The sequence below is a fragment of the Mycteria americana genome, chromosome 3, assembly GCF_035582795.1.
Source record: "Mycteria americana isolate JAX WOST 10 ecotype Jacksonville Zoo and Gardens chromosome 3, USCA_MyAme_1.0, whole genome shotgun sequence".
Taxonomy (NCBI): domain Eukaryota; kingdom Metazoa; phylum Chordata; class Aves; order Ciconiiformes; family Ciconiidae; genus Mycteria; species Mycteria americana.
Window position 1 is genome coordinate 56,272,405 of NC_134367.1, and position 21,973 is coordinate 56,294,377.

The following is a 21,973-nucleotide window of genomic DNA, read 5'->3' on the forward strand; positions in this document are numbered from 1 at the left end:
GCTAAAACCACAAGTTAACTACTTCTCATAACTGTCACTGCTTGAATGAGGCCTTAGAAGATGGCAATATTGCGACCTCGGAGATCTAAAGCATCAGAGGAAGCACACACAAACTGAGAAAACTTCAGAAACTGGGATGATGGTGACTAATGTACCATGTTGACAGGAAACAATCTACCTCTCACTACTGAAAGGGAAACCAGTTGCAGGGGGGTGGGGGGCAAACTGAGAGATGGCATCATCAGACAAAATAGTGCAATGCTTTTACCTTTGGGAAAAGCTTTTTTGTTTTCTGAGCTATCATTCCAATAATTTCTGCAGTTCAGACAAGCTTTATTTAAGCTAATAGATATGAAAAAATATTGAAGACTTATCCATTGCCCAGACATGAGGACTCAAAAATAGAGCCAAGCTTAATTGGAAAGCTAAGTCATAAACCTGAATAATCCTAGGACAAGGCAGTGGCATTATTCACCACACCAAATAAAAATGAGAGGAAGACCTGAATTCCCTCAACATCAAAGTGTAATGAATGCTTTTTGAGGCTTGTAATTATGCACTTTTTGGTATATCAATTTATAGCTCAAAAAAAGACTAAGCATAATGGACATATTAGAAAACACACAGATTTTTCAGCAAAGGAAAGCTAGATACATGCAAAAATATCCATCATATTACCAGCCTCCAGTGACTAAAAGTCATAAGCCAAGCACTCATCAAATGCCTTTAAAGTAGCAAATGTTCTTTAAAGATTTTTTTCATTTTCCTTTCATTTCAGGCCTTTAGGGTACACCTAATTCATTCTCATACCAAGCCTTCTAAACTCATAAAGGTCTGAAAACTGTCTTTTTTAAATGAAAGATTATTTTTTTCCACGACATCATCTCTAGATGCCAGCAGCTAGGACTTCAAGAAACATCAAACACAAGCAGACTAGCAATAAAAAACCCACAAAAACTGGTAACATTTCATCATTTCTATCTTAGTTTCCTAAACAAGGCAGTCTAGCGCCATCATTTTATCTGTACGTGTATATTTCTCCCTCTTTCGCCTTCCCTCCCTGCTGATTTGAATTGAATCCATTTTCGAGATTGAAACAAATCCATTAGAGGGGTAAAGGTGTGTATGATGAAGGTGCCTACAACAGACAAGTTTTGCGCAAAACAGTCGCTCAGGAGGAAAGAGTGATGGATTAGTGCCCTCACAGAGGGAAAAGTGGGAAGAGTCAGACCTTAGCTAGTTTGTTTAACCCACCCAGAGACAAGAGCAAACAGCGTGGTGGCTAGGCACCACAGGCGCAGTGCTGAGCAAGGGACCGTGCTGCTGCCTCTTGTCCAGCCAACTAACTAAAACCATAGGTAGATGAAAAGGCAAAGGATGCTGTGGTGTGGAAACTCACAGATCATGGGAGAGAACTGGGGGTGCCTGAATTGGAAGGTTATAGCGACCTGAGAAAGTGCTCGACATTTGCATTAGGACAAATCATTCCCCACAAATCTGTAGGAAGTAAGATTTCACAAGCTCCATTGATTCTGTTACCAATAAAACACCTCCAGTATATATATATTTTTAATAGCCAATTTTAGAAGAGAGGTCCCTATAAATCTTGCCACGGGATCAAACCAAAATTCATAGACAAATAAAGTATATGAGGTGTTTTTACTTCTTCAGCAGCGTGTCCTCATATAATTTATGCTAGACTCCAGAAAGTTTACCGACATATGTGTTTATGTAATTCAACATTCACTCCTGATCAGGACTATTAACCTTCTGATTTAAAGGCTGAAGGATCTAGGGTCATGAAACACAACAGAGCACACTACAATGCTGCAATTACTCTGTGGCTTCTGCCCCAGCACATGCACAAAAAAGCAATATAAATATCAAGACACGACACTAGCATATTTGCTTAACATTACATTTTGGGCACATTTTTTTAAAGCCAGAAACGTGACAGCTGTAGTTCCTACACCCTGAGGCCTAAACATACTTACAGACACCAGATACGCAAGTGGTGTTGGTTCAACAAGAACAGAGCCTGTCATGCACACTTATGAACCACGCAGCCCACATACTAGTAAGTTTTCATGGGGACCCCTAACTTTGGCATCAGCCCCTAGATGTGAAGTATCCAAAACTCTTAAGTACTATCTTTCTCTAATTGCTGGAAGAAAGGATTGTCTCCATTATCTCACCAGTGTCACTTCGACTACAGCTCTCCAAAAGAGAACACTCTACCCTTCCTCAGTCTTGACTATTTCATTCTTCCTGCCTATTAAGCAGCGTTTGCTGCAATTTCTCGCACGACCCTATTAAGTTTAATGGACTGGTTTGAATGAGAAACCATGAAACAGATCAGAGCCTTATTAATCTCACTGTGCTCCTTGCAAAACTAAACAATGTGACAGCATTGTACAAAATGTGAGTTTCTGAATAAATGATACACTTGGGAACCATCATTTTTGGTGATAAAAACCCCCCGATTTCAACACAACCAAAGAATGCTTACCACTTGTCAGTGATGAAGATGACTAGTCTGTTTCAAGAAATTATTTTAAAAGACTGTACTTACAAATTTTTAAATGAAATTAAAAGCCTTGTGACCTCAAAAAGGACACATGGGATTCAAGTTTTTAGTTAAAGCTTTAAATTTAATAAAATGGTCTTTATCATGTGGCTAATAAGAACATGAGTGACAAAATTTATGACTACTGACTCCCTAAATAAACACTACAGTAGTGTAGCTATGTAGGCAGTCTTGGTAAAAATGCAATGTATGAAACTGAACACACAAATGAATCATAAATTAATTTAGTCCACCTTTAACATGTCCCATACAGAATACAAAGTACACAAGACATCTACAAATTAATTGCTCCATTTCTCAGATTCCATTCTACTCCTTACAAAACATTCAGTAGACTGGTCAGCAAATTAAAAGATGTAAAACAACATTTATCCTTTTTTATCTTCTTTGCTGAAGACCATTCTGGATATGTAATTATTTGCACACTTTTCCTCCCAGCAATTAAAAGATAATGTAATAATAATACATGTAAAGCATCTTTAAAATTTGGTTTCCATTTACATAAATGGATGTATCATCCACCATTTATATGCCAGTCACTCATCTTTTTCATCTCTATTGTTAAAATACCTGTTACTGCAGCAACCTATTATTGTTTTCACTTTGCTTTATGTACTGTTTCTTGCCACTGTTTTACTTCGTATTTGACTGTATCATTCTGTTTGCACCTACTTAAAGAAGCACAAACTACATTTTTTTTTTTTAAATCGCTGCTTGTACATTTTGCTCCCAGTGCCAAATTTCTGCCTGCCTCACAAAGACATTTTTTTCAGGCTGCCCATGCTCCTAGTTGTTCATTAAGAAGACGCAAATCCGTCTTTGCCATTATTTTGAAAGTCATACTAGCTATGCAACATAACGGGCGAGGCGAGGCGAGAAGCTCTGGTGCCGGCAGGATCTGCAGTGGAGCGCTCCAGCGGGGTGCACAGGGGGTTCCCGAAGCGGCGGAACCTCCGGGGCAGCCGAGAGCCCCGCCAGGAGCCCGCGGCTTGCGACAGCGGCTGACGAGACCTGGGTGGGGCCAGGAGCAAGGGCGGCCAAGCCCCCACAGGTGTAAAAGAAGCCCCTGTGGGAAGCTCCGGCGGGAACACGCTGCCGCCCAGGTGCCAGGCTGCAGGGTGTGCCCTGCCCTTATGGCAGTACCGGACGGCCGCAGGGAGCACGCCTGTGGGAGTGCGCCCAGGTAGAGGAACTCCTCCGCTTAGCGACAGAGCTCCGGGAGGAGGCGAGCAGGATGAGGAGTGTCAGGGAGTGCGAGAGAGAGAGAGAGAGAGACTACTGGAGTCGCGCCCGACCTTCCCCGAGACAGGCCCGACAGGACGCGTGGTACGGAGCGTTCCCTATCCTCTCTCCGCCTGGCTGCACACAGTGACTTCAGGGACGGGGGCAACGGTGACAAGTTCCTGCCCGGCGCAGCAGGCGCGTCTCCTCTGTGACTACCCCGCCTTCCCCGGTGCCCTTGGATAACAGGTATGAGGCTCTGCAAGTGGAACCAAACAATAACGAGGATGATGGTTCATCTAGCTTGGAGGTTTTGCCAAGGTTAAGTTGGCCTACGCCCTGCATCAAAACTGCTTCCATAAAGAAAAAAAGATGGGGCATAGGAGACTCCCTTCTGAAGGGAACAGAAGGCCCAATATGCAGACCGGACCCACTTCTTAGGGAAGTCTGTTGCCTCCCTGGGGCCAGGTTAAAGATGTGAAGAGAAAGCTTCCTACCTCGGTATGGCCCTCAGATTATTATCCATTATTGATTTTTCAGGTAGGCAGCGATGAAGTTGCAACAAGAAGTCTGAGGGCAATCAAGAGAGCCTTCGGGGCCTTGGGATGACTGGTTAAGGGATCAGGAGCACAAGTAGTGTTCTCCTCTATCCTTCCAGTTGCAGGGAATGATGAGGGAAGAAACAGGAACAGCCAGCAGATCAAAGCTCCGAGCCTGGTGTCACCGGCAGAATTTTGGGGTTTTTGAGCATGGGTTGGTTTACATGACACCAGACCTGCTGGCAACAGACAGGGCACATGTGTCTCAAAGGGGGAAAAGGATCTTTGCACAGAAGTTAGCAGGGCTCATTGAAAGATCTTTAAACTAGATTTGAAGGGGGAAAGGGATAAAACCAGGCTCGCTAGAGATAAGCCTGGGGGCGGCACAGCAATGTTTGAGGGACAGCGTGCTAGCGAGGTCCTTTGGTCTGCCATCTCAGTGGAGGCAGGGGATGGAGATCCATGCGGCAGCAAAGATGCAAGGGTTACGGACGTGTTAGAAACCACAAAAGCGCCTGAGAATGGTCACATAGGAATCAGGGCTTCTCCCCCCAAAAGGTGGCAGGATCAATAGCCCAACTGAAGAGCATCTACACCAATGCACGCAGCATGGGCAACAAACAGGAGGAGCTGGAAGCCATTGTGCAGCAGAAAATATAGTTGCCATAATGGAAACATGGTGGGATGACTCGCGCAACTGGAGAGCTGCAATGGATGGCTATAAACTCTTCAGAAGGGATAGGCAAGGAAGGAGAGGCGGTGGGGTAGCCCTGTATGTTAGGGAGTGTTTTGATTGTCTAGAGCTTAAAAGATGGTGACGATAGGGTTGAGTGTTCATATGCAAGAATCAGGGGGAAGGCCCATAAGGCAGATATCATGGTGGGAATCTGTTACAGACCACCCAACCAGGATGAAGAGGCAGACAAAATAATCTATAAGCAGCTGGGAGAAGTCTCACAATCGCTAGCCCTTGTTCTCGTGGGGGACTTTGAGTTACCAGATGTCTGCTGGAAATACAATACAGCAGAGAGGAAACAGTCTAGGAGGTTCCTGGAGTGTGTGGAAGATAACTTCCCGACACAGCTGGTGAGTGAGCCAACGAGGGAAGGTGCCCCGCTGGACCTCTTGTTTGCGAACAGAGAAGGACTTGTGGGTGATGTGATGGAGGCCATCTTGGGCATAGCAATCACAAAATGATAAGAGTTTTCGATTCTCAGAGAAGTAAGGAGGGGGGTCAGCAGAACTGCTACCTTGGACTTCCAGAGGGCAGACTTTGGCCTGTTTAGGAGTCTGGTTCACAGAGTCCCTTGGGAGGCAGTCCTGAAGGGCAAAGGAGTCCAGGAAGGCTGGACATTCTTCAAGAAGGAAATCTTAAAGGCACAGGAGCAGGCTGTCCCCATGTGCCAAAAGATGAGCCAGCGGGGAAGAAGACTGGTCTGGCTGAACAGAGAGCTAGGGCTGGAACTCAGGAAAAAAAGGAGAGTTTATGACCTTTGGAAAAAGGAGCAGGACTCAGGAAGACTACAAGGATGTCATGAGGTTATGCAGGGAGAAAATTAGAAGGGCCAAAGCCCAACTAGAACTTAATCTGGCTACTGCCGTAAAAGACAATAAAAAATGTTTCTATAAATACATCTGCAACAAAAGGAGGGCTAAGGAGATTCTCCATCCTTTATTAGATGCTGGGGGAAACATAGAGACAAAGGACGGGGAAAAGGCTGAGGTACTTAATGCCTTCTTTGCCTCAGTCTTTAATAGTAAGACCAGTTGTTCTCTTGGTACCCAGCCCCCTGAGCTGGAAGACAGGGATGGAAGCAGAATGGAGCCCCCATAATCCAGGGGGAAATGGTCAGTGACCTGCTACACCACTTAGACACACACAGGTCTATGGGGATGGATGGGACCCACCCAAGGGTACCAAGGGAGCTGGTGGAAGTGCTCACCAAGCCACCTTCAATTCTTTATCAGCAGTCCTGGCTAACAGGGGAGGTCCCAGTTGACTGGAGGTTGGCAAATGTGACACCCATCTACGAGAAGGGCTGGAAGGAGGATCCAGGGAACTACAGGCCTGTCAGTCTGACCTCGGTGCCAGGGAAGGTTATGGAGCAGATCATCTTGAGTGCCATCACACGGCACGTATGGGACAACAAGGTGATCAGGCCCAGTCAGCATGGGTTTAGGAAAGGCAGGTCCTGCTTGACTAACCTGATCTCCTTCTATGACAAGGTGACCCACTTAGTGGATGAGGGAAAGGCTGTGGATGTTGTCTACCTGGACTTTAGTAAAGCCTTTGACATGGTTTCCCACAGCATTCTCCTGGAGAAACTGGCTGCTCATGGCTTGGATGGGTGCACTTTTTGCTGGGTAAAGAACTGGCTGGATGGCTGGGCGCAAAGAATTATGGTGAATGGAGTTACATCCAGTTGGTGGCCGGTCACAAGCGGTGTTCCCCAGGGCTCAGTATTGGGGCCAGTTCTGTTTAATATCTTTATCAATGATCTGGACAAGGGGATTGAGTGCACCCTCAGTAAGTTTGCAGATGACACCAAGTTGGGCGGAAGTGTTGATCTGCTTGAGGGGAGGAAGGCTCTGCAGAGGGACCTGGACAGGCTGGATCGATGGGCCGAGGTCAATTGTATGAGGTTTAACAAGGCCAAGTGCAAGGTCCTGCACTTGGGCCACAGCAACCCCATACAACGCTACAGGCTTGGGAAAGAGCAGCTGGAAAGCTGCCAGGCAGAAAAAGACCTGGGGATATTGGTTGACAGCTGGCTTAATATGAGCCAGCAGTGTGCCCAGGTGGCCAAGAAAGCCAATGGCACCCTGGCTTGTATCAGAAATAGTGTGGCCAGCAGGACTAGGGAAGTGATTGTGCCCCTGTACTCAGCACTGGTGAGGCCACACCTCGAATACCGTGTTCAGTTTTGGGCCCCTCACTACAAGAGAGACATTGAGGTGCTGGAGCATGTCCAGAGAAGGGCAACGAAGCTGGTGAAGGGTCTAGAGCAGAAGTCTGATGAGGAGCAGCTGACGGAACTGGGGTTGTTTAGCCTGGAGAAAAGGAGGCTGAGGGGAGACCTTATCGCTCTCTACAACTACCTGAAAAGAGGTTGTAGTGAGGTGGGGGTCGGTCTCTTCTCCCAAGCAGCAAGTGATAGGATGAGAGGAAATGGCCTCAAGTTGCACCAGGGGAGGTTTAGATTGGATATTAGGAAAAATTTCTTCACCAAAAGGGTTGTCAAGCATTGGAACAGGCTGCCCAGGAAGTGGTGGAGTCACCATTCCTGGAGGTATTTAAAAGACGTGTAGATGTAGTGTTTAGGCACGTGGTTTAGCGGTGGACTTGGCAGTGTTAGGTTAACAGTTGGACTTGATGATCTTACAAGACCTTTTCCAACCTAAACAATTCTGTGATTCTATGAAATAAAACTAAGAAGTATAAACTAAAATACTGGTTCCCTATCACTTACTCTTTGGCAACCCTCAGCAAATGAGACGGAGAAAAGGAAAAGGAAAACACTTTACTACATGCTGATTGAAACTCAAGTAAGCTAGTTAAACTTGTATAGAATTCCAGAGCTTCTGATACAGGAAAATATGAATTAAGTATAGGTGACCCCTTTAAAACGGGCATTGTTATTATTATGAGAGAAGTTATATGTATCAAACTAATGACAATTTCCTATATAAGCCAACTGGAAAATTTATGCAAGCCTGTACTTCTACTTCCCAAATATCTGAAAACTACTCACATTTTAGGATATAAAATTAGCTGGATCAAATCTCATTCAATTGATTTTCCAAAAGACCACATTTTATCTAGTACCAACAGATTTCTATTCCAAAAGAGAAAAAGTATTCAGAGTTAAAAGTGTAATTAATAAAATAACATCTCAGTAAATACTGGAAATTTTTGACATTTGAAAAAATTAAACAATTTACTTTCCTTACAACGTTATTGAAACTATGCTCCCAGTTTTATAGACACATCTGTCATGGGGCAAAGAAATTATCTTGGTCTTCAACAGGTGCATTTCTCACTACAAGGCAAAGGAGAAAGGGGAAAAAAAATCCAAACAGACCCTCATAAGAAGGTGTATGGTCCTACCTTGGTTTAAAAAGTACTGCTAAACAACAAAGCAAGACTACAATTCTGCCGTATGCTCTGTAAAATGGACTCACACACCATATGAAAAGTCCCCATGCACATAAAGCCAGTTACATTTAGGTTTTTTGGTTTTCAGTTGTTTGGTTTCTTTTTTTTTTTCTTTTTATTTTTTAATAGGGATCTTCAGATTACCTACATAAGACTACATATGCTTTAGCTGATACAGTAACAAGTTACTTATAGAAGAATTCAGCTTATAGGAACATGTTCCTCTAAACCTGCTAACTGATTCAAAGTTCATCAAGGACATAAAACTACATAGGCAATGAACTTCTTAGACATATACTTAAATGTTTTCTTTAACTTTAGCATGTATGTTGGCTTAACACAACTGCCAAGACACAGGGTGTGCTCTACCAGACATTCCTTTCTAGCTTGTTCATTTAAAATTACAGAATCAGATTGGCAGTCAAAGTGCCAGAGTTAAGTCAAGCTCAGTTTTCGCTGGCACATTGACCTACTTCTTTTACTTCTACAAAACTGCACTGTTCAGAACTTTTATTGAAATGGACATTTAGACAATGTCACAGTCAGTATCATGTAATTTTTTCACCTCAAGTGATAGTCAAACAGGAAAAACAAATCCTATTAACTTCCTCTCAATTAAAAATCTACCGAAATCTCATACACTGACTGCCAGCCTGCGTCTGCTGATTTATAATGCCTTCTGAGAGACAGAGCATCACAAAAAATCTCCTTTAAAATGGCTGTTATCTCCTTTTGTTCTAACAGCCTGAGGCCCTTACTGTCCTCCATCAAGATACATTTCTTCATTTGTTCATACTGAAGTGAAGCTTATCTCAGAAAAGACGGTGGCTTCTATCACCTAACACTTTTTTTCCTCTTTGATAAGCTACTTAATTCAACTCTGTCCTACTGTGACCAGCAGGAAATATATGAAAATGAATCCTCCTCCCCTTTTGTTTAGTTTAATTTAGGACTGCAAATGTTATTAGCACAGTAGCATGTTTATAACCTTTCACCACCCTAAAGCACAAGTAAATTTATCTGCATACATCCACTGTGCATCTGCATACTTTCAGGTTCCATCTAAAAATAACTTACCCCTGAATTGGCAACATATAACTCCCTCTTTGGAAACTACCACCTTCCTGGAGTACTACTTTCACTACTCAGAAACATCCCTCATACAATATTTTACCTGGACTCATCTCTCTAGCAGTAGGTATACACCAATGACGCCAAAACATTTTTTGCACCAAAGTCCTACAGCAGGAGCTTCCATCCACTAAACCAACTAAGCTGTGCCTCTTAAAAGCAATTGTATCAATCAGAGAATGCGTATTAAGCGGATAAAGTTGATAAATTAAAGTCTGAACTGCATTTCTTTATTCTTGTCTGTAATGTTATAATAAGAACTGACAATTCTGGTCAAGGAAATGGAACCCACAAACAACAGAATGATAGTCATAATTTTTTTATTATTAATTTGATTTTCCTTTAGTAAATAATATCACTCATTCAGTAAGACAACAGCAGGCAAACGCAGCTGCAGGAGTAAAGTCTTAGCTTTTAACAGTCACTGACATGTTCAGTCAAAAGTATCATTTTAATCCAAATAAAGGAATATTTCTGAAGATGGATTTAACTTATTGGCTTGAATAAGCACTTGTACCCAAGTAAACTATGACTACTGACATTTTTGTTAATGTGATGAAATCTTTGTATTAAAATGTACAAGCACTATAAAGTTGTGAGCTATTAAAAAATGACTGCAATTTAAAAAGTTACAGGAAATACAGTAACTTGCATTATGGAAAAAAAAAAAGTAAATCCACTGATCACATCCCAAACTCCAGTATTAATGTTAGTGACTTCTTTCAAAATACATAACTGTATCCTTCATTTTAGACACTGAGGGTTTTGACTAGACCTCTGTGCATATAAAAAGACAAGACACTCATTCTCAACAGAGCAGCTCCATCCTTTGGAGATTTTAAATGGCAGTTTTTATTTCAAGTTTATGACTCTAATAATCATGAGGTCCTAAAATTAACAACCTTCAAGGCAATACTATAACCTTCTAAAGGTCTATTTGAAAGATAAAAACTCCTTTATAGGTATGAGGCCTAATATTTGTATCAGTAATAAAAATATTTCAAAAAACAAAAGACTTTTTATTCTGAAAGTGAGCACTTCTAAAGCACTCACTCTGGATTCTCAGTGTCATTTTTATCAAACAATTACTTCATGCACTTAGACATACACAATAATTTTGCTACTACCACTACTAACTGTGCTCCTTTGCTCTTCAACTCATTCTAGATTGAGGCACAGATCTTCAGTTATTTAGGTGCCCCTGATGATTTTAATTAGATACCAAAATACCTTCCAGGATCTGAGTTTTATCATTTCCTTTCAAAATATTTAAGCTTGAAACAACTTTTCAAAGAAATATTTACCAAGCATCAACTCATTCTCTTAAAACAACCTGAAAACTCATCTGTTTTACAAGTCTGTACACAACACCCACCACCCCTGTGTAATATGCAATAAATACTCATTGTCTACTATAAACTCATAAATCTTATTTTACTATGCTTATACAATTAAGCCTACTGTATAGTATGTATAATAATAGTATATATACATACCCAATACTAAAATGTGTATGACAGCATAGCAATATAAACACAAAGAATACCATAAACATCACTACAGTAAGTATTCTGGTGCAATAAAGACTGCAATGAAAAAAGCTCCTAGTTTAATGAGGTCTTTGTTCTACTCTGAAATATCCTGTTCCTCTGTTAAACTCTATGGATTATTTTGCATAACAATGTCTTCATACCAGGAAGAAACCTGATTAAAACCAAAGCCAATTTACTTACTTTACTTCCTACTGCAAGGCAGACCTTCAGAAGAGCAGGTTCCTGTTTGAAGACTCTTAAATTCCTTTATTTTAATAAGTATAACACAAAGGACTGAAAGAACTGAATTCTGTGGCTTACTTATCTACTGAACCTCTTACAACCACGTATCTTCATGGTTTTGAAAAAGGTTTTCCCCTTACTCCCATATATTTAAAAGTTAGTAGAACAAGCAATACAACGCGAAAAAGCACGGCCTACAAGAGATACTGAGGAAACTGGAGGATTTTAACCCAGCAAAAAGCTAACTGAGGGAAGAGACGTCAACAGTCTTCTAATATGTAACAGAAAGACAAGAGGGCAGCTAACATCCCCACCTGTTAAGAACAAGACAAATTACATCACCTACTAAACCAAAAACAACTCATTTTGGACAGTTATAAAATGACCGTAAAGTTCCCCAGAATCTCCTTCCAGAGTGCTCCAGTTCTTGCACAAGTCACAGGACCTGCAGCCCAGCCTCTTGAGCAGCATCAGCAGCAGCCAGCTTGGCTCCAGCTGATGCTTCCTTCTTCCCACCCTGCCTGAAATTCTGCATCAGGCATGAAGAAAACTTTCCAACAGTAAGGACAGTTATTATTCTCCTCACAGAATGTGCGATCTCCGCTATTAATTTTCTGACACTAAGTTTGGCAGAGAGCTATTGGATCTGCCTTGGAGTACTCCAAGGGACAAGGGGACCTGTCAAAGTCCATCCCCAATCCATTTTTCTGTTTCATTTACTTGTAAGCAGGAATAAGATCCTCATTTTGACTACTGACTATAAGCTTTAAGCATCTTGATCATACGCCTTTGTCCCATTTTTAAAAGGCTTTCCAAACTCACTAGGGACTTAATGCAAACAGAAGACCAGTCAGCGGCATCTGTTGCTCAAGACTGCTGCTTTCAACATCAAAGAGAACTTTTTTTGGCACGCACCGCTTCATGCCCACGCTACAGTAACCAAAACCAGAGAATCGGCACGGCCGGGCCTGAATCCCGCGGGGCCGGACACAGCCTCCTAAAACGCGGAGCCAGGTTAACCCTCCCCAGCTGCTTCCAGCACGGCGCCCAGCAGCCGCAGGGAACGGGAGGGGCCCTCGCTGCCAGAACGGCCAGGGCACGGTCCCCGCCAGCCACCCCGCCACCTCCCCGCGGGGCGCGGCGGGGGATGCGCCGCCAGAACAGCACGGTCCCGGCGGCAGAAGCCCACCGCCCCCACCTCCGACCAGAGGCCCCCGGGGGGCTCCTCCACCCCCCCTCACCTCCAGCTTGTGGTTGATCTGGGACACGGTCTGCGCCTTGTGGCACAGCTGGGCGAAGCAGGAGCTGAGGCTGGTCATCTTCTGCCGCCCCTCGTAGGTGATGTCGGCCTGGTCGGGGTCGATCTCGCCCAGCAGCAGGTCCACGTCCACGAAGGCCTTGTCGAACTCCTTCTCCAGCACCTCCAGCCAGCGGAACATGGACACCCCGCCGCCCGCCGCCGAGGCTGAGCCGGCCGCGCCCCCACCGCAGGCCGCGGCGCCCGGCCCGCAGGAACCGCCGCCCGCCGCCGACATGCTGCCGCTGCCGCCGCCGCCCCCTCCCCTCGCACGCCCCGGCCCCCCGGGCAGGGCACAGCCCGCGCCCCCCGCCTCAGCCCCCGCCCCGCCTCAGCCGCCCCCTGCGGCCCGCTCCCTGCGGGCGCTCCCTGCGGGCGCTCCCTGCGGGCGCCCCCTCCCGCCCCGCAGCACACGACGGCGGCGGCAGCAGCGGCGGCGGCGGGCCCGGCGCGGCTCGGCTCGGCTCCACCGGGGCAGCCACGCAGGGAAGCGAAAGGAATGTACCCGGCGCGCATGCGCGGCGGCGCTGACAGGCGGCTTCGGAGGCGGCGCGCCGTCGTCCGGCGGGCAGCAGCACGCGGCTCGTGCTGCCTGCCACAACTCCAAGCGGCGGCAGGCAGCAACGGCCGAGCCCCAAACTCCCGATCGTGGCCGCCGCGCTCCCCAGCCTGCGCCGCCAGGGGGTGCTGTGGGCCGGCCCGCGCAGGTCCGTGAGGGGGGCTCGGGTCCCTGAGGGGGGGCTCGGCCCCGTCTCCCCGTCCCGTCGCCCTGTCCTGTCTCCCGGCCCCCTTCTCTCCCGTCCCGTCTCTCGGCCCGATGCCGGTCGCCCGGTTTCCAGGGAGCGCCCTCACCGCCCACTGAGGCCGCCGTTCGGCCTCCGGCGGCAGGCACGAGGCGTTCAACCCGCGTCTCCCCCCTGGCTGCGAGTAACGGCTCCTCCCGCCCTGCCCTCTCCAAAAAAGCCGCTCAAAAGTGCCCGTGGCGTCTGGCGCGACCTAAACACAGATTTTCAGTAGGAGAAATGTTACTGTTACGTTGCATTTAGTGTTCCTCAACTTCAGTCTTTGTGTTGAGGCACGTCGTCTGCCCCTGAGGAAGCTGGCTACTCCTTCCCGTGGCGTCCCCACCTGGGACCAAGCCTGAGGCCATGGTGAGACATGGGCCTGGAGGGGTCACTTGGACCTGACGATTTCCCTTACAACACACCCCTCACAGGCCCTTCCCTGGTGTCATTTGTATCTTCCAGAAAAGTTCTGCTTTTTTGGGTGGTTCAAGAGACTGGAGTATCAATAGCTGGAATACCAACAAAATTACTAAAATGTACACCTTTCCCTCCTTCTCTGGGAGTGGGAGGGGAAAGAGAAGTCTTCCCTACCATATTCACAAGCGCGGTAAGCAGGTGCAAACCACACAGCTGGATTTGCAGTTAGACATTCATCACTCGTGCTCAGCAAAGATGCAAACTTGCAAGTATTGTATAAAAAGGACTGCCCCAGGCACCTTTGCCTCCCTAGAAGCACTGATGAATGCAGCTATACCCATACAAAAAGTATTTGCATTTTTTTTAGCTCATTCTGGTTCTGAAAATAAAATACATTTCAGGGACTAAGCTATCTCTACATGGATGCTTTCTCCAAGGCACTCACCTTGGTTACAGCTTGTCTCCTTTGAAATACTGTGATTGATTCTGATGTTGTTTTCAGTGGGAGCTTTATCAGCAGGTCTTGTAGGGATCTCATGCAGCTTGCCTTTATTGCATCAAAGTTGTAATTCCACCTCAAAAGAGAAAAAGGATCATTTTTGCCCAGATCAGGACCCTAATCCTGCCTGCCACATGGCCCCACAAACTACTCTGCCAGTGCAACAGAGGGGAAGCGCAGGGGTCCTCTAGTCAGCAGAGGAGTGGATACCAAGAAAATGGACCCCTGCACGCCCTGCCCCTGGGCTGTAGGGCATCCTGGGGTGAGTTTGTTTCCTTGCTCCGCTTTGCATAAATAATTGATTGGGACACAGAGAGACAGAAAGATACCCCTTTACAGCTCAGTAGTTACACTGCTCACCTGGAATGTGAAGAGATAGGTCAAAGCAGGAAAGAACTGTATTTCCATCAATCTGTGCTTTCAGAAGAGCTGGATAAAAGCAAACTTCACCACTAGCAGTAGATACCACATTTCCTCTGGGATCTGCTGTTGCAGGCTTGACAAGAAGCTTACAGATTGTTATTACAAGCGTGCTCATTTGCCCTTTACTGCTCAAATTGTATGCACTGTAATTGAAGGTAGGTCGTAACAAACTGGGCATCTAATGGCAGTGCTCTTACTGTTAAGCCCATCCATGATGGAAACAAAAGCTACAAACACCTTTATATATACCCACAGAAAAAAACCTGGCTCTGTAAATTGGCATATTCAGAATAGTAGCTGAGCAAAGGGTTTAAGTGTCTAAAGTCACCCCAGTGCTTCTGAGTGGGCTCAGCTTAACGGAGCATTTGCTTGACCTTTGTTCTAACGTTCATTCTCCACAGCCATATCGACTGTCTTTTATACACAACAGCATCTGACAGGGAATCAAAGTATTTGCTGTATCAAAAGCTAAACTATTATTATTGTTTACATTAGTTCAGCCACATAAGAAAATTAATTGTTTTAGCAGTATCAGTTTGCATGTTAGTTTTGGCTTTGATTCTGGTAGATATCACACTGGAGAAGTACCTATAGACTTAAGTTACATTCTTTGCCTTTTTTTTTTAATGGAACAGTAATCTATCACTTAGCCAAGCATTAGAATTTTCTGCTAATATATCTCAATAATGCATTTGAACAGTATCTGCTTATCTTGAGAAGGAAGCTTCCCATAGCTACTACGTAACATATCTATAGCAAGTACTGCCTTTAAAAACTTACACTGAATATAATTTATATATGACTGCTTCTTTTTAAAGAATCACATATTCTCAGTTTTCTAGTGTCCTTTCCCTATAGCTTAGGGGTTGGTCCAGCTCTGTCTTAAATTGTCCTTATCTACAGTGGTACCAGAGTTTTGTGGTCATTAATTTTAATTCTTTCGTCCCTTATCAGTGCCACCTTTCTTTTGCATGTCCTTACATTTCACAAGTCAAACAAGGTTTTGTCTCTGCTTATTCCACTCAAAGATTAGCTTCTCAAATACAATTCTTTTAGAAGCCTACCTGCAGTGTAGTATCTGTCTAATACTTGCTAGACTATGGATAAATGAGAAGGAATGCTATATATTATTAAGAAAATTTGTGGTTGTGACACCAAATCTTAGTAAATATAGTTATCATTAGGTACTATTTATATTCCTCACCACAAATACTGTGTAAAAAAAGGTGTTGAAATTAAAAGCAGATATCACTGATATAAGGGTAAATACATGAATAATTTATCTCAAAACTATACTTGTAGGTCCCCTAGAAAATTCTGATAAATTCCAGTTACCCTTGAAATGCCTGCCAAAAGACCCCAGACAGCCTGAACTCTGTTCTGTAAGCAAGCTGTGCAGTAATTATGCAATTGAACCTAAGAGAGGTTAGTAGTTGTGGCCTTCAATTAGATTAAATCCATTTAAAGTAAACTGTAGTATCCTCTACCCTGATAATATAAACAAAATAATTGAAGAACATTTAAAGAACAGCAGTGGTTTGAGTCAACTGGTCTAGCAGTAAGAATCCTTTCTACACCCAAGACACATTTCTAACAATCAAATAGTTGCAGAAAGTTGTATGTCAAGAAGAATTTTACGGTTGGACTCGATGATCTTAAAGGTCTTTTCCAACCTATACAATTCTGTGATTCTGTGAATTTAAATTTGCTGAACACTTTTAATGTATTCAACAAAAGGACTTCACTGAAAGTTTCCTGATCTGCTCATTTGACCTTATCTATCATGTGGCAGAGCTGGTGAAGCTAATCACCAGCTAATTTCTTCACATATAATTTATGCACATAATTTCAATTCTTCTAGATAAGGTAGAGTGTAGAGAATGTAAGGTGTCTGTGTTACTCTGCTATTAAGTATATTTGAGTACAAACAGTACTTCATAAATTTAAACCTACGTACTTTAATGGATTACTGGAGAACCTGATAAATTATCTGAAAACTTACTTTGTGCTTAAAGAGTAAATGACCTCAAGCATGAGGAGGACACATTTTCATGCAAAACAAAGCAAAGTAATACTCAAATCAAAAGGAAGAAAAAAATACTTTGATCAACATCACTGCTGCTGTATATTTGGTATCTAGTGTCCATGCCAAGACTGGGAAAGTGTTGTGTGAGATATTCTACAAACGTTTGGTTAGACCTAGCCTCTGCACAAAGAATTTACAATATAAACACATGTGTTTGCACATGAGGGTCAGCTCACCCAGAAACTTCTGTAATTGCAGCTGCCCAGCTGTGCGTGCCAGCCTGCAGCGTGTGCACATGTCAAGGCCATCTTCTGTGTGGTTAGCGCTGAAGCATCTTGAGTGGTTTGATTGTGTGGCTGGTTGTACAGGCACAAGTGGGGACACCAAAGGGGAAACAGAGAGAAAACAAAGAATACCTTGCAGTATCAAAGTATGGGAGAAAATTGAGGTGATAAAGCAAGATTTTCGAGTTCTAAAAAAGGAGTTAGACTAGATGATTAGAATGTGCCTTCCTAAAGCATGTTAGAGAGGAGGAAATTATCCATCTGCACTGATACTTAAAGGGACATGCATTTTCAGTTGTCATTACAGAAAATTTCTGCTACCAAAACCCAGATTTTTAGATTTTTACATTGTAGGTGATTCCTGCCTTGCAGGCCTAGAGAGTTGATAGTTGGCTGCCTTTTGCCATCCATGCAGTGAGTCCATGGGTGCAACAGTTCACTCACTACTATTTTGAGGGAACATTCACTCCTTATTGGTCCCTTTTTACACAAGACAACTTCCACAAGTCACTTCTTCAGACCAGCTTTTCTTTTTTAAAGTGCTTATTGTGGTCTTATTCCTGTGCTTATTTCTATGTATACACTTATGCTTAACTCTTCTCATTCTGAATTTTTGTTTTATTTTTTAAAATTAATAAAGCACATGCCAAAAATGTTCAGCTTTTATAGCATGGAAGAATGAAACCCTCTTTTTGCGCACACAGTGGGTATAATTTCGAAAACTGCTTTTTCAGAGTCCTCATCTTGTTGAAACTGTGCCTCACAGTTTGAACAGTAGACAGCTTTTTCAGTTTAAGCTCCATTCTGGTTCCGTTGGATGCGCAGTCACTAGCAGGCTGCTCTTAAAGGCTAAAGACAGCCACAGGAAATGGACAGGCCAGGACTAGCTCACTTCATACAGGACTCCGAAAAAGCCCTTACCGGTCACGGTTGTTAACTACTGACCTGAACCACTTTTGTGTGTGCAAAACGCTAGAAACAGAATTGTCATGGTTCCAGTATCAACCGGATGATCCATCCCTGCACTTTACTTTTAGGTGGTACTGCAAGAGTCACGGTCTCACATAGGTTAATTACAGATCTTACATAAATGCTTGTATACAAAAGACCCATGTGTTTAAATTCTAGGTTGAGAACGGATTCAGCCATCATGACTGCCCTCTTTATTTCCCCCTCTTCATTGCTTTTGGGACTAACTCAGAATATCATTACTAGAAAACTGTCATCATACCATACCATAATCGGTGGTTTCATGGGCACTGCTCTCGGTGGCTCACTTATTAATGAGTAACAGTTCTCCATGAAGTGGATACCATTAGCAACAATACTTCGAAGGCCAATTACAGCAGCATTAGTGGCATATGTGTATGAAATTATTCAAACTGACCTCCTCCACGTGGGTGCTGCTTATTTGTTGTTTGTGGGGTGCTTGCCCCAGATGCATCTGATCTTGGTTGGTGTCCCTCAGCACTAGCATAAAACTGACAATGACTAAAACTCCTCGATATGTGAATTTTTATTTAACAAAGTTTCATTCCTTTTCAACAGGTTTCACTGTGCTAGTTCCTCTGGAATGCAAATGTGCCGTGGACAGGTGAAATGTGAGAAATTCCTATGGGGTTATCAACTTTCATCTCCTCTATGTAGCCAGTGTGGAGGAAGAAAAGGAAACCTAGCTTGCTTATTGTGCAGAGGAAAAATCTGGTTTAAGTCATCCAGCAACTGTTTCCAGTGTATGAAGATGACCTTGCCTGGAGTCAGAAAGCACATTCTCCACATACTATGAAAGTGGATAAAAAATATTTCCACAACATTCTTGGCTTATGGAGAAGATTGAGACATCATTTTCAGACAGGCCTCTGTTTTTGTGAAAGTCTATTTGCGGTTTTATTTTGTAGGAATAAAACACAAAATCACTTCTGATAAATTTATAATCCTTATATTAATTAGATATCATTAATTTGCCTAGAATGCATCTAGGTTGACATTCTCGATTCAGTGTAACCCTCTGAGGCTCTTTGTTTAAGAAACATTTCTGTAAAGCAGTTCAGATTATTCAGCAGATGATTAAGGGAAGCATAATGTTTTTAAAAACAATGTTATGATTGTTTCCTTTAGCAGCCCGATCCACGATCCACTCTGGACAGAAGTGCTTGATTGGAGGTAACCTTTGCAGCAGACAAATGCCATTTGTTGTCCCTGTGAAAAACTGGTCCAAGTCCAAGTTAAAAACCTCCAGCAAAAAATAATTATAAATTCACATGTACTCAGTGGCAGGCACTTGATAGCATATGGCAGCTAAATATGCCAAGGATTCTTTAGAGCATACGCCATCACTTAGCAGCTCCTAGTTGCCAAACTGCTTGTGCTTGTGACGTCTCTCAGGGACCAAACTCCTACCCATGCTCTCTGCAGGCCATAAGCTGGTCTTTTCCTGCAATTTGTCCTTTCCATAGACAAGGGACACCCGGCTGTAAGAGCTCAGCTTCTCCCTTTTTTTTGTGATAAGACTGCATCTTCCCTTGTATGGTCTTGTCATCACGTACATTACAAGGGATCCACCTTCAGGTTTTATGGGCTGTCTTAACTCAGACATTTCTAAGCACTCTGTAACTAGAGTTTTCCAGATTCATTCTTCTAATTTTAATGTCATCTGACTTTTTTGTGATTTTCTAAATGGAATCTTAGGTTTAAAAATTATGTCTTGACATACATATGTGTGCTTTTGTCACACCTCTCACTTTGGTGAAGAAAGAAAAGGCCCAAACACCAGTACTGTAGATGCTGACATCTTGCATGAGGGAAGGCTTGTACAAAAAGATAAAATTTTTATTAGACTAACTGATATATTTGGAAAAAAAACCCCAAACTTTACAATCCTTTATGAGCCCTTCTTCAGATCTGAAATAGAAGCAGCAATCCTGAAAGATCTTCTAACTTCCATCAAGTCAAGCTCACGTTTTATCCAAATTTGTCCAATATATTTTACTACTTTGCCATGATACTCTATAACCAATGTCCAGATTAAATGCCAACAACACAAAAGAGTCCAACATGGACTTTGGGTTTAGCAGGTTTGGATCTAAGTGTTTACCTTTGGTTACGGGTGCTATTGTTCATTCTTTCTGACAGAGAAATGACGGAGGGGAATATCATGCCATTAGTCCTGCACAGGAATCCCCATCGAAAGGTGTGGAGAGTTTACATAAAAACTGCTGGCAGGAAATGGCCACCAGTGATTGACTTTCTTAACATCCCCCTGCGAAGCTGTGCAGCTCACGGGCCAGCACTGCTGCTTCCACAACAGAGATCCTGGAATGTTTATTCACCTTTTTTTTTCTGTGTAGCTCACATATTCCTGCTAGGTTTACGCTCATACAGTCCTGTGACTCTTCGTCGGTTCTGTTGCCATCAGGTCTCCTAGAATCAATAAAACCCCCACAGGTCGTAGTTTTGTGCAAAAGCAAAGGCATCAGCTCTCGTGGATGCATGTCAGAATTTGTACAGAACAGATTTAATAGGATCATCTTTCATAGCTATCACTTTAAAATACCAAGCTGCTAATATCAGAAATTAATGGATACATAATATCATTCTTGATTAAATAATTGTTGATAATGTCACATAAATGAACTATTAAACCAATAAAGTTTTCTTTCATTAGTTTGAAAAGACAAGGATATAGATATTACTTAAAAAAGCAAAGAGCCAAGGATATTGCACCTTACTGTGGTGTTACCTTGTAACTACAGCTGTGAATTCTAACATCAGCTGAGTGACTTATAATTTACAAAATAGGGAAGGATGCAATATATGGTTCTTATTTAAAGGGATTCTCAGACTGACTCTGCAGTACTCCAGAGCTCGAAACTGCAAAAACCATAGGGTTTGATCTGCATTTCTTTTGACCCCCCTTGAGCAAAAAGCATTTGCTTTTTGATGACATTTTTGAGGAACACAAATACATACATAAGAACCTGAGTGTTATTGTCTTAGTGACCTCAGCATTTAAACTCAAGTCAGTGGAAAAATGGGATCAAAGAATATTCCAGGGCATGCTAAAATGTAACACAAATAGCTGTCAGTATGCAGAAAGGTTTTACACTTTTGTCTAGGTACTTTGACTCTTTTAGAAAAAATGAAAGCAAAACCACAAACCAGGTACCAAACACTAGATCAAGATACATTAAAATATTTTTTTTAAAGCACCATTGCTAATCCTGCTTACCCACTCATCTTTTGCTCAGTTGATCACTATGACATAAGTCAGGCAGGATTTTTCTGCATAGCTTGTTAAACATGCCAATTTGACAGGCTGTTTTAGGAAAAGGTTTCTGCTCTTGCTGTTTAGTTTAGCAGATGCTGGGTTGCAGTTCTGTACTCGCAGCGTAGGGGATTAAGGAGACAGAAGGATCTCCAGGAGGGAATATGGCAATTGTCCAGTGTAAACCCAGCTGCATCCAACAGGCATTCCCATCGGGGACAGTCCCCAATTCAATTATCCATTTGTCAAATCAACTTGACATAATCTTCTGCTTGGAAAAATAACTGTCCTAGTTCTGCATTCAAGGAATAGGATTAGCTACTACTGAAGATACGACGGAGAGGACGGAGGGAAGCAGGTAATGGTGCAAAGTAGATCAGTATGATAAGATACAGAGGTTTCCTAAGTACACTGCTTGTATGTTGTAAATTGCTGAGTACAAAGGGAAAAAACAATGCATAGAAAGTTTGTAAAATAATCACAAGCCAAACTTGTGTAAGCCTTTCAGAACTTTACATCTCTAGCTGGCACAGCTAGTAGATACGTGAGAGAATCACTAATAAGTAGAG

At 43.2% G+C, this 21,973-nt stretch overlaps 1 protein-coding gene across 1 annotated transcript in view; it reads right to left on the minus strand.

The window, feature by feature from the left end:
* The window catches only part of GOPC (golgi associated PDZ and coiled-coil motif containing), a 30,841-nt gene extending 17,862 nt beyond the window's left edge, over positions 1–12,979 (minus strand). The window contains exon 1 of the mRNA XM_075498621.1: positions 12,651–12,979. Within this exon, the coding sequence (XP_075354736.1) occupies positions 12,651–12,944 (294 nt within the window). The 5' untranslated portion in view covers positions 12,945–12,979. The remainder of the gene's footprint in view (positions 1–12,650) is intronic.
* Between the last annotated feature and the right edge of the window lie 8,994 nt (positions 12,980–21,973).